This window comes from Thamnophis sirtalis, unplaced genomic scaffold, assembly GCF_051295495.1.
Source record: "Thamnophis sirtalis isolate CommonGarterSnake01/CBP01778 unplaced genomic scaffold, rThaSir2_p1.2 scaffold_4, whole genome shotgun sequence".
In the NCBI taxonomy this organism is placed as follows: Eukaryota; Metazoa; Chordata; class Lepidosauria; order Squamata; family Natricidae; genus Thamnophis; species Thamnophis sirtalis.
The window spans coordinates 81,322,217-81,334,658 of record NW_028261384.1 but is presented as its reverse complement, the minus strand read 5'-3'; the positions used below and the strand labels follow the sequence as shown (position 1 = coordinate 81,334,658).

General features: G+C 37.3%; 1 protein-coding gene across 2 annotated transcripts in view; it reads right to left on the bottom strand.

Moving 5' to 3' along the window:
- TEX10 (testis expressed 10) overlaps nt 1-12,442 on the bottom strand; it is a 48,798-nt gene that overhangs the window by 13,845 nt on the left and 22,511 nt on the right. For both annotated transcript variants that reach the window (XM_014052418.2, XM_014052417.2), the window contains exons 9-11: nt 9,684-9,861; nt 2,096-2,184; nt 1,484-1,617 (exon numbers count right to left, since the gene is read on the bottom strand). In XM_014052418.2, coding sequence (XP_013907893.2) covers nt 1,484-1,617; nt 2,096-2,184; nt 9,684-9,861 — 401 coding nt within the window. The remainder of the gene's footprint in view (nt 1-1,483; nt 1,618-2,095; nt 2,185-9,683; nt 9,862-12,442) is intronic.

Sequence of the window (12,442 nt, the reverse complement as noted above, 5' to 3'; positions counted from 1 at the left end):
GGTTGTCTTTTCCACCACCAGCCCTCTGTGATGCTATGCTAAATTAGACTTTTAGAATGTCAATTTTCAGAGATTCCCAAGCAACTTGAGTTGTTTTCCATTCCAAGACCTCTTCCTAAGCTCTAAGATTGTTGAAGTTAGCCTTCTTGACTTTTTTTGATTACTTGTTCCTACAGTATGTTGAATTCCAATGACAAGGTCACTCTCCCAAAATTCTTTCAAATCGATCCCTTCTATCATTTCATCCCTATTAGTAAGAATTAAGTCCAATACAGTTGATCCTCTGGTTCCTTCCTCTATTCTTCTATCTTTTGGATGATTAAGTTGTTTGCTATGTTCTTTATGAACTAATTTAACATTCCATTCCCCAGAGTTTATCTTCCAGATACTGTCAGGGTAATTAAAGTCCCACAGTGATGTGCTTCCTGCACACCTTAGCTAACCGATTAGCAAAAAGTTACACATGTATCAGCATAGGTATGCACTTACGGCAATGTCATACCTTTTCCCTTTTAAATTTTATATAATTACTATGTTGTTTGATTCATTGCACAGTCAGTCTGATGTCCAGTCTGGATTTGGCATTTTATCTAGCAATCGAGTTCTTCCCAACAACCTGGGATATGCAGATGTAGATGATTGATGGTCTTAAAAGTTATAGTTGCAAGACCTAAGTTATGCCAAGCAAAGCAATCAATATCAATGATGTTCAAGTGGTGCTCCAGTTGTTTTCAGATTGCACCCAAAGTGATTATTACAATTAGTACTATCTATGATTTCTTTTGCCACAACTGTTCTACTTCTATTTGCAGGTCTTTGTATTTTGTTATCTTTTCCAGTTCCTTCTCTTCTATTCTGCTGTCTCCAGGTATTGCCACATTCACTATCCAGACTTTTTTGTCTTTTTTATCTACAATTGTTAAGTTTGCCAAATTATGTGGAAGATGCCTAGTTGTTGTTTTTTTAAATTCTAAAGTCCCGAAGCACTTTAGTTTTTTCATTTTCTATGACTTTCTGTAGGCAAATGGTACTTCCTGCAGATCTTCCAATGCACCATAGTTTCTACTTTGTCATGCCATTTTTTTGGTACTCAGTCTATGTGATCTTCTTGCAGCAGCTAATCAGGTGGTTCACTGTTTCTTCAGCTTCTTTGCAGTAGCATTTGATTTCTTCTCAGTTCTGGCTTTGTGTGAATTTGTTCTTAAGGCTTGGTCTCGTGCAGCCAAAATTAGCCCTTCTGTCTCTTATTATTATTGTTTATTAAATTTGTTTGCCAACCATCTCACTGCAAGACAATTGGGTGGCTTAGAATATACTACATATTATATAAATATATAATATATTAATATAAAATATATCTGCATTTCACATTTCCCCTTCATCAAACAGATCAATTTCTCTCCAACAGTTAGTGCATAAACATTTCATTTTAGGATAAATGAAAATCACTTAAGGAAGACTCTTTCAATACAGAAAATTTTACCTCTGCCATAGTCCAATGATATGAAAATTGTTCAAAATCTGTTAAATAGAGTTGGACAGGAGAGAGAGGTGTTTGGTTTATGTGTGGTTTTCCCCTAATGCTCTGAAGATTACTCAACTCTTCACTGGAAAAGCCTGAAAAGGATGATAAAGAATCCTATTAGGAGCACAATTCAAAGTGAACACTTATTATTTTTCTATATGGTTCTTACAAACAAAATAGAAACCCAACATTCCATGTTTCACTTAATTTAATAAATAGATAAATACAATGGTATTTAAAGGTTTGTGAACTCTTCAATATTTCTCTATAAATACAGTCTTAAACATATCTGCCTGCCAATGTCGAAGCCAAGCCAGGCGTCTGGAAACCACATTGGCTGCCAAAGCTCATGAGGCGAACTTGACAGCACTAAGAGTGGCATTGGCCAAATATTCCGAGCAATAAAGACTATATTTATCATGTGAACTAATACGAATAAAATGCAATAGAAACAGAACAGATAACTAAATTCAAGTGAAGTCAACAAGTGGAAGTAAATATATACTATGTGAAATCTGTCTTCTAAACATTCCAGCAACATTAAGAGTGAAGTAAATTTGTACCAATTACCTGTAAGAGTTGAAAACAAAAAGCTGAAGTAACCCATGTCAGTCACTGAACTGCCCTGTGCTGGATATTTCCATGCCACAAAGGAGGATCTATTACCAAAAAAGAAAAAAAGAAAAAAAGGAGAGGTTTTTTTGAGAAAATTGTTTAAGATGGTTTGTAATTCAAACCCAAAGAAGATATGATGGCAAAAGACATACCGTATTTATCGGCGTATAACACGCACCGGCGTATAACACGCATCCCCCATTTTAACACAAAAATTTGAGTAAAAATTTTTTTCATTAAAAATAAATGACTTGGAAGCTCGGAACTTAATGTTGGATTAAAATTTATAACATTAGAACATGAATTATAACATTAACTCCTCTTAAAAGGCAAATATGAAATGAAAAAACACCTCTTTGAGCAAAAAGTTATTTCCATTTTCTTCCTTATATAATATTTTCTGTTTCAACATAAAGTGCCTTCCTTCCTGGCGCCTCCAGCCGCGTTTCTTCCTGCAAAGCCCTTCTGGCGTCAAGCGGAACTCTCGGGTTGCCCGAAGGGCTTTGCAGGAAGAAACGCGGCTGGAGGCGCCAGGACGGTCCTGGCTGTGGGGCGCAGACTCGGTAAAAGCTCTCTTTGGTTCCCTCCTCCTCCCCCTCCTTCCACAGTCTGTGTGACGCTGCCGCCAGGCTGAGAGCTGCCGCTGAAACAAGTTTGGGGAGGTCCTTTGCAGGCAGCCAGTTCTAGCTGCCTGCAAAGGACTTCCCCACGTTTGCTTTGAAAGAAACCTCTGCGCGGGAGTTAGAAACCTCTGCACGGGGGTTTCTTGCCATGTGCGCGGCCGCGCGGCCGCGCACCTTAGAGGGAACAGTGGACCCGGCGTATAACACGCAGTATCGGCGTATAACACGCAGGCAGGGTTTAAGCTTGCAATTTTAGTTTTAAAACTGCGTGTTATACGCCGATAAATACGGTATATAACACAGATCCACTCTCAAACGTATTTAAATTAGGAAAATGATCCAATTTAAAAAAGCAAGAGTATCCATTATTTCTCAATAATTGTGTTCTAAAATTAGGTTCAAAACCAAGAATAAGTTTATTTGAGGAAGATGTATAAAAAGGTCCAAATAAGGGTGGGGAAGAATAAGAGACACAAAAAACTTTACATGTGACTGATATACAACTGTGGGTTTTTTAAAAAAAAATCAAACTGGAATGATTATAGCATAAATTGTCTATAATGGTCCCAGTGATTATTGGCACACCAGAAGCCATATGAAAATTATTTTGGACAGCACTTTTCAAACAAATTTTCCATTTGTTATGATTGGCAAAATTCCATTTGTCAATTAGAAAGAGGCACAGACATATTGTATTGATGTGCCAAACAGAGATGAAGAAGTGGCATTTGTGATTTCACATTCATGTGTATTCTAATAATAATAATGTATGGGATATTTTGCCTTATTAGTACTTACGTAGAATATATTTTAGCACTTTGTATTTGTACTTATGAGACCCTGTTCAGCGGAGGCTGCTGCTGCTAGGGCAAAGCTTTGCAGGGAATGAGTCAGGTGGTTCTAGCCGACAGGTTGGAGAGGGGGCAATCATTAGATGGCTGCCACCACACTTAAATGACCTTACAGATATGATGAAGGTGATTTGCTCTAATTTGGTATACTGAATTGATGAGGATATACAGTAAAGTGAAGACTTTATCATTAATGAATGGGCTATAAAATCTGTCTATCTATCTAATGGTAGTTCTCATTCAACATTTATTCAATTAATTGCTATAGGCAATTAATTCAATTCAATTAATTCAATTTATTGCTATAGGTGTATACTACAGGCCACCCAAGCAAGCAAAATTGTATTTGTATTTGTATTTATTTGTCTTGTATGCCGCCCACTCCCGAAGGACTCCGGGCGGCTCACAATAGACAAGGGAAGGGGGATAAATAGACAAAGACAACACTTTAAAAACACAACATTCACAATTTCCGTGGGGCTGGATGTTTCAAAAGCCCCTCGGCCTGCTGGAGCAGCCAGGACTTGGTGGCTTTGCGGAAGGCCGGGAGGGTAGTAAGGGTCCGGATCTCCACGGGGAGGTCATTCCAGAGGGCTGGAGCTGCAACAGAGAAGGCTCTCCCCCGGGGAGTCGCCAGCCGACATTGGCTGGCAGATGGAATCCGGAGGAGACCTAACCTGTGAGATCTAATTGGTCTGAGGGAGGTAATCGGCAGGAGGCGGTGTCTCAGGTACCCAGGTCCGATGCCATGTAGGGCTTTATAGGTTACGACCAGCACCTTGAAGCAGGTCCGGAGACTAATGGGTAGCCAGTGCAGCTCGCGGAGGATAGGTGTGACGTGGGTGTACCTAGGTGCACCCACAATCGCTCACGCGGCTGCATTCTGGACTAACTGAAGTCTTCGAACACTCTTTAAGGGCAGCTCCATGTAGAGTGCATTACAGTAAGAAGAAATAGATGAACATTTTCCTAAACAATTAATTAATATGTAGGAAACATACCACAGTAGTAATGGAAGCCTTTAGCTACCCTGATATCAATTGGGAACTAACTCTGTATCAAGTAGGAGATCAAACAAATTCCTAACCAGCTTAGCTGACAACTTGTCATCCAAAAAGTAGAAGATGGAACTAAAGGAAAATCTATACTGGACCTAATTCTTATTAAGTGATAGAGGGAGTTGAAATTGCAGGAACTTTGGGTGAGAGTGACCACGTCATATTGGAATTCAATATAATGCAAACACAAGCACTAGAATAAAATCCAACTAGTGTCTTAAACTTTAAAAGAGCTGATTTTAACAAACTCAGAAAGTTCTAAAGAAAAATTCCATGGATAAAAATCCTAAGGGGAAACTCTGAAAAATATTGTCGTAAGAGCACAATACCACTGAAAAAGAAAAGCAGGAAATCCAAGAAGAAACCACCATGTTGCATAAAGATCTTTCTGATAAACTGAAAGACAAAAAGGACAAATACCAAAAATGGAGAGAGCGACACCTAACTGAGGCAGAATATCAGCAAATAGGCCAAATCTGCAAAGATGAAGTCAGGAAAGCAAAGGCTCAGAATGAACAAAGATTTGCAACAACAGGGTTAATAAAAAATGTGATTCAACAGGAAGTTCTCCAGCTGGACAAATGTGGGGGATGTGAACTTTGAAGAGCTTCACATGAACCCTGTCTGACAAACCAACTCCGGGGATCCTTTTTTGGATCAGAACCTCCCTAGAAGGGGGGGGGGAGAGAGAATGGCAGCGTCTCATCAAACCCAGAGGGAAGCAACAGTCCCTCGCAGGTCAGAGATTTGCCTATGAATCGGAATCGGGGTGGCAGCCTTCAACATGACTGACAAGATGCTCACTTTTTTGTCAAAGCGAATGGAACAGGAGGGGAGTGGAAGAGATAAAAGACAGGGTAAGAAAATTTATCTAACCCACAACTATAAATTAAACCTGGAAAAGGCAAAGAAATCTTGAGAACATAAATAAGATCCAAACTTTCTTTTTCCAAAAGAAAAGGAAGAAAGGAAGGTAGAGGGTTGTAACACCAGCCCTCCTAGAAGTTCCTTGTTTGAAACGCTTTCAGATAGAAGAATAGAAAGCAGAGAAGTGACAAACCCATTCAATCATAAATTTCAAATTTGGTTTTGAAATTTGAAATAGAAACCAATATCCCGAAAAGTTTACTTTTACTTTGTTTGAATTCCTTCCAGAAAAAAGCTAGTCTTTTTACTGATAAAGGATAACTTAACCTTGACTGTGCGGGAAGTTTTAGTTAACTAACTCCCATAAATCAGAATTCGGGAAAGCAGGAGGCAAAGAAAAACTTTTGGCTGATTACAAGCTTCTTACAAGTGATTTATTTTGAGCAGTTATTAAAGGAAAGAATAAATATCAGACTCAAACCTGGGAAATTCAAAGGTTTTTTTCCCCCTCTTTCTTCTTTTTATTCTACAAAAGATTAAGATGATTTCAGCTTCTCTTCTGGTTTCAAGTAGTTGGATTAATTAAACTTAAGGTGAACCAGAATTTTGAAATAAGATTTAACTTTGGAACTGGACATCATGGAAAACTGGGAATTAGAAGAACTATGTGAAATTATGAAAAATATGCATAAATCATTAAAATCAAGTCTAAATAGAATTCTGAACCCAGGGAAGCAGAGATCTAAAGAAGAATTTAAGGAAGAAGAAGAAGGGGGGCAATACAACGAAGGGGAAAAATGGAGAGAAATAAAAAGCAGACAAAAAACGTCATCAGTCTTGGCAGTGGTATAGGGAAAACTGTAAAAACTGCAAAAAGAGGAGGTGTCCCAACAGAAGGGAATAAAAAGCAGAAAAAAAGTGGTTTTGGAGGTTCTTAGTGCCATAAGGAAAATTGAAGTAGGAGGCTATGCCCCAACAAAGAGAAATATAAAATACTCTTGTGAGGGTGGCTGGGGGAAAATTGATGCGAGTGGAGGTGTTAAAACAAAGAAAAGGGAGAAGACAGGAACAGAGAAGTGGGACAAAAGACTAGGAAAAATCAGGTATCTAGATATGCAAAAATCTAAAGCAAGATAAGGTTTTATTCCTAAATATGACAATAAAATGGAGGTGCTAACTAGTTGAACATAATAATGAAAAGATAATTTAAAAAGGCAAAAATATATGGAATATGGATAAATATGAAACTGATATGGGGTGGTTGTAAAACAGAGGTTTGTGTTTCACTTTTATATGTTTAAACTAAACATGGGTGAAAATATATGAAACATGGATATGTGTGTGTGTGTGTGTGTGTGTGTGTGTGTGATGAATAAAGTGAGATGATTACTGCTTGTTACCTTACATAATAGATTAAGGAAATTTAAGGATAATTTAACCCAAGATATGGAAAAATGGAAAGAGAATATGGAATATATCTATAATGGAAAACTATTGAGATTTAAAGACAGAATCACAAATTGGGGGCGCGTGAGGATGTATAATTATATAATGATGAGAATATCTGCCAATTGTAACCAGATCTACATCTCATCCAAAATTAGGCTTTGGGGGGGGGGGGGGTTAAAAGTACAATGACTATATATGTATACTTTTTTGTCCTATTTTTTTCTTTTAAGAAAGGAGGAGAATATATGTTAAAATTAAATATGTATATTGAAAAAGAACTATAAATACCATCAACATAAAATGCAGCTTGCTCAGAAGCTGAAATACACCAAGTAAATGAGATGAAGAGTAAGAAGAAAAGGAGAGAAGTAAGGGAAGAAGAGAGGAATAGAAGACAGGGCAAGGAGGGGGGAAGAGGAGGAGAGAAATGAGGCATGGGAAGGGGGGAGTGAAGAAGGAGAGAGGGAGAAGAAAGTGATGGATAAGGACAAATATGGTGTATGGAGAGCAGAAGAGCCAATAATTGTGTTTTGTGAGTTGATGGTAAGGTGAATTGATGTAAATATTTAATAATACAAAATGATGCTGGATATGTAATACTATACATATGATTATATATTATGAAAATGAAAAAATAAAAAATTTAACCCCCTACCAAAAAGTTAATAAAAATGTTTCTTTCAACATATAAATTAAAAAAGTCCAGGTAACTGTTGAACCACTAAAGAGAGAAGATGGCAAGGGAGTAGCAGGCAGTAGAGAGAAGGCAGAGCTACTTAACTCATTCTTTGCATCAGTCTTCACACAAAAAGAAATACCCAACCTATCAAAACACAACCGTAAAAGAAAAAACAAGAAATAAAAATAAAAATAAGCAAGAAAATGGTAAAAGAACACCTGTCGGACGATGAATATAAAAGTCACTGGGACCTGATGGATTACATCCCAGAGTTCTGAAGAGCTGATTTGGTCCCCATCTTTAAAAAAATGAGGGGGCGGGGGGACAGACCTAAGAAACTACAGACCAATCACCCAAACATCTGGGAAGGTACTGGGAGGGGGGGGGACAGATCTGTGAACATCTAGAAACAAATAACAAATGAAGTTATAACTAGAAGCCACACGGGTTTGTTAAAAACAGATCATGCCAAACCAATTTCCTTTCATTCTTAGACGAAGTGACTAAAGTAATAGACCAGCAAAATGCTGTGGGCATAGTTTATTTAGACTTCAGAAATGCATTTGACAAAGTAGACCACAACCTACTTCTTGACAAGCTAGAAAAATATGGGATGGACAGCATCACTACCAGATAACAAACCATACGCAACAAGTAGTCCTTAATGGTATTATACCTACATGGAGGGAAGTAAACAGTGGGGTACTAAAAGGTTCTGTCTTAGGATCAATACTCTTCAATATCTTCATAAATGATGATTTATAGACGAGGCAATAGAAAAGGAAGTCAAATTTGCAGATGACACTAAGTTGGCAGGAATAGTCAACACCTCAGAAGACAAGCTCAGGATCCAAAAAAATCTTGACAGACTTGAACAATAGGCTCTATCCAACAAAATGAAATTTAATGTGGAGAAAAGTGAGGTTTTAAAACTGGGCAGGAAAATCAAGTACAGATTAGGCGAAACCTGACTCAAACACAGTAACTGTGAACATCTACTTTGAAGTCCTAGTAGATGATCACTTAAACATGAGTCAACAGTGTGCAGCAGCCACCAAAAAAGTTAATACAATCCTTGGTTGTATAAACAGAGGCATAGAATCAAAATAATGTGAAGTATTAGTACCTCTTTATAAAGCCTTTGTAAGACCACACCAGGAATATTGCATCCAGATTTGGTCGCCACATTACAAAAAAGATGTTGAGACTTTGGGAAAAAGTACAAAGAAGAGATAACTAAGATAATTAAAGGACTGGAGACTAAAACATATGAAGAATAATTGCAGGATTTTGGTTTGCTAGACTAGAGAAAAGAAGGACCAGGGGGACATGAAACAATCAATTTATTTTTCCAAAGCACCAGAGGGCAGGGCAAAAAACAATGGATAGAAACTAATCAAGGAGAGAAGCAACCTGGAATTAAGGAGAAACTTTCTAACAGTGAGGACAAATAACCAGTAGAACAGCTGTTTAGCTGCTGCAAGAAAATTGCACAGACAGCATGACAAAGTAGCAACAGTGATGCATTGGAAGAAACACTATTGTAAGTCTGGTGTGCCCGCAGAGAAGGCTCTGCATGCCACCTGTGGCATGTGTGCCATAGGTTCGCCATCATGGCATATGCATTGACGAATTCACAATCAGTCAATTGCAGAAGTCAGCTTTACATGGAAGAGCTTATATCCTGTGACACTATCAGTAATATCATCAAACATACACAGCTGCCTATCCCAAGTCCTTGGGAAGGAGTAAATAGGCAAAAATGACAAATCCAATCTGAACATCTGGCTGACTATGCAACAAACCATAACATTGCTACAACAATACGTATAACATCATTAAAACATTGACATCTGCCTATCCCAGGTCCTTGAGAAGAACTTGATGGCCAAATGCCAAATCCAGTCTGAACATTTGGTGACTGTGCAATGAACCCTAAAAATATTCTTAAAATATACAAGATTTCATTTCATGTGTTAGTTGAGTTTACTCAGGAAAACAGAAAAGGCTTGTTACCTTATACGCAGTATCCTAATAAGAGTGCTGGTTAACTTTACAGACAGTTTTCCCATAATGCAACAGCGGCTGAGAGCAGCAAGGAGATCGTTTGGTAAATGAGGCACAAAGTAAAGTAGCTGGACTAAATGTTGCTGGGATTCAGGTGGCAGAAGAACCATTGCGCCATCTAGTGGATCTATGAAATTCAAGAAATTAAGTGTTACCTGCAGATATCAGATTATGATGTTTGATATCATATTAGATTATGTTATAATAAAATATAAACTAAGAATCAAGCATTTTGGATAAGCAGATTACAGTCCTCTGTTAAAGACAAAGTACACTGCAACTGAACTGAAAAAAATTTACATCAGTTTTTCAAAAACAATTAGAAAAAGCCTTGAATTAACACACAATCTCGTCCTAGAACTTTATAACATGAAAACATATGGTATACTTTCAGTGAATAAGGTTATATCATTTTTTCCTAAGGGAATATAACCTCAATGAAGAGTTTTAATCAGATTAACATTTTGCTTTAAACTGGTGGAAGTCCCATATCTATTAATATCATGCTTCAGGAATATTATGGGTATGAATTATTCTAATTAACAGCACGCAACAAATCAAAAATTAAGCAGAGGTTAAACAAGTTGACTATGTAATAGGATCAGAATTCAAGGTAAGCTCCAGGAAAGTAAAAGGCAAATATCAAATATTCAATTACACAAAATGAAAACAGAGAGGAGGCTGAATCCAAGTGTGGTACGCACTTGTCTTTTCAGTGATAAATGAGGGTACATGGTATCACCAAAATACCTGAGAGCCTTAATTCTCCTAGTACCCTTGAGTTGTATAAGTAAGGGGTTCTGTCTGAATGGACATCTGTACCACAAATTATACCTTCAGACAGTACTATCTCTTGGGTTGAAGTCAAGATTTTGTGAAGACAACTGCTGTCTGTGAGATGAGTCTGAAAGAACTTTATTTCATGGTGACTAATACAGGGGAAGAATGATAGAGCAAATCTAAGCAATGAACTGTAATTTAATAAAAATAGAGTGCTTTTAAACTCTTGCTTTTCTTGTCTTTAGTATTTTTATAAATAACTGAAGTCAGCAAATATATCTAATACTCCTCGTTTTCTCCAAAACAACCCTGTGAGCTAAGTTGCGATGAAAAAGAGTTAGTCGCCAAAATCACCTAATTGGTTTTCATGACTAAGGCAGATTTATAACTCTCACTTTCCTGGTTTCTAGACTGGTGCCTTAACAACTAGATCAAACTGCACTACAACTGATATGCTAAGGATACAATATTGCATATTGTGAATGCAGAGAGATTTCAGTTGGGTGAAAAGTTAGTGTTTAAAAAATGGAAAATAGAAGACAGGGAGAAAATAGATATAGTTCTCACTTAACAATTCATTCAGTGACAACTGGGCCTCATTGAGATCATGATCCAGTCACGTGACAACCAGTTTGTAATTACATCACAGAATCTGTGGTGACGGGATCACTATTTATGACTTGCCAACTTCCCACAAACAAAGTCAATGGGGAAGCCAGCGGGTCACAAGTAGTGATCACCTGATGTTTGCACTTAACAATGCCACAGGATTCCTTTAACAGCAACAAAAAGTGCTGTCATGCTTTATGATCATGCTATTTAGCCATGGAAATTCCAGTTTCAATTACCAATTTAAAAGGATTTTAAACAAAGAGCTGCAGTGGCGCAGTGGTTAGAATGCAGTACTGCAGGCTACATCTGCTGATTGCCGGCTGCCTGCAATTTGGCAGATCAAATCTCACCAAACTCAGGGTTGACTCAGCCTTCCATCCTTCTGAGGTGGGTAAAATGAAGGCGCAGATTGTTCAGGGCAATATGCTGACTCTGTAAATCGCTTAGAGAGGGCTGTAAAAGCACTATGAAATGGTATATAAGTCTAAGTGCTATTGCTATTACCTGTAGTAACAAATGATAGGGAAAAGGCGAAGCTCTTTGACTTCCACTTCATATGAAATAGTTGTCATATAATATCTAACAAAAAAACTAGGGAGTAGTTGATCAAGTCAATTAAAACCAAGAGTCTTATACAGGTCATTTCAGAGCTTCATTCATTAAAAATAATTGAAAATAGTGTCAAAAACCTGGAAAAAGGGAAATATTTTCCCTATCTTCAAAACAGATAAACAAACAGGACCCAGATAACTATAGACTTGTTTATGTCAATATAAAGCAAAGCAGTGCTTTTTATTACCTTGTAATAACCATTGTTTAAACTGTCAAAATAAAGATAAAGATATGTATTCTATTGTACCTTGTAGCAACCACTAGTATACTAGGCATTGACACAAGCTGTTAAAGGACAACAATTTGTTCCCTTCTTTTTCTGCTACCTTGATGGGCATAATATATTTAACCTGGCATACCCAGTTGCTCCAATAAGCCATTGTGCTCTTCAAATTATAAGTGTTAAAAGAGAAAAAACAAAAATGCAAGAGGCAACCCTCTACAAAGATAGTTGAGAGTTTCTGGCCAGGATAACAGTGGAAGTAGTCAATTATTGTAAGTTATCAAAACACTCTTAATATAGTGTTAAACTAATCTTACAAGAATGTAGTCAGATTACAATTTTTATCAAAAAAAAAATCCTGAGTCTATTGTTATCCTTTCAAATAACAGCTCCAAATGGAAAAAGCAAGTTGAACCCAATACTTCTTACAGAATAAATCCTTTCTAACTTGTTTCAATTTTCAAAGTGTTTTTCTTGATGC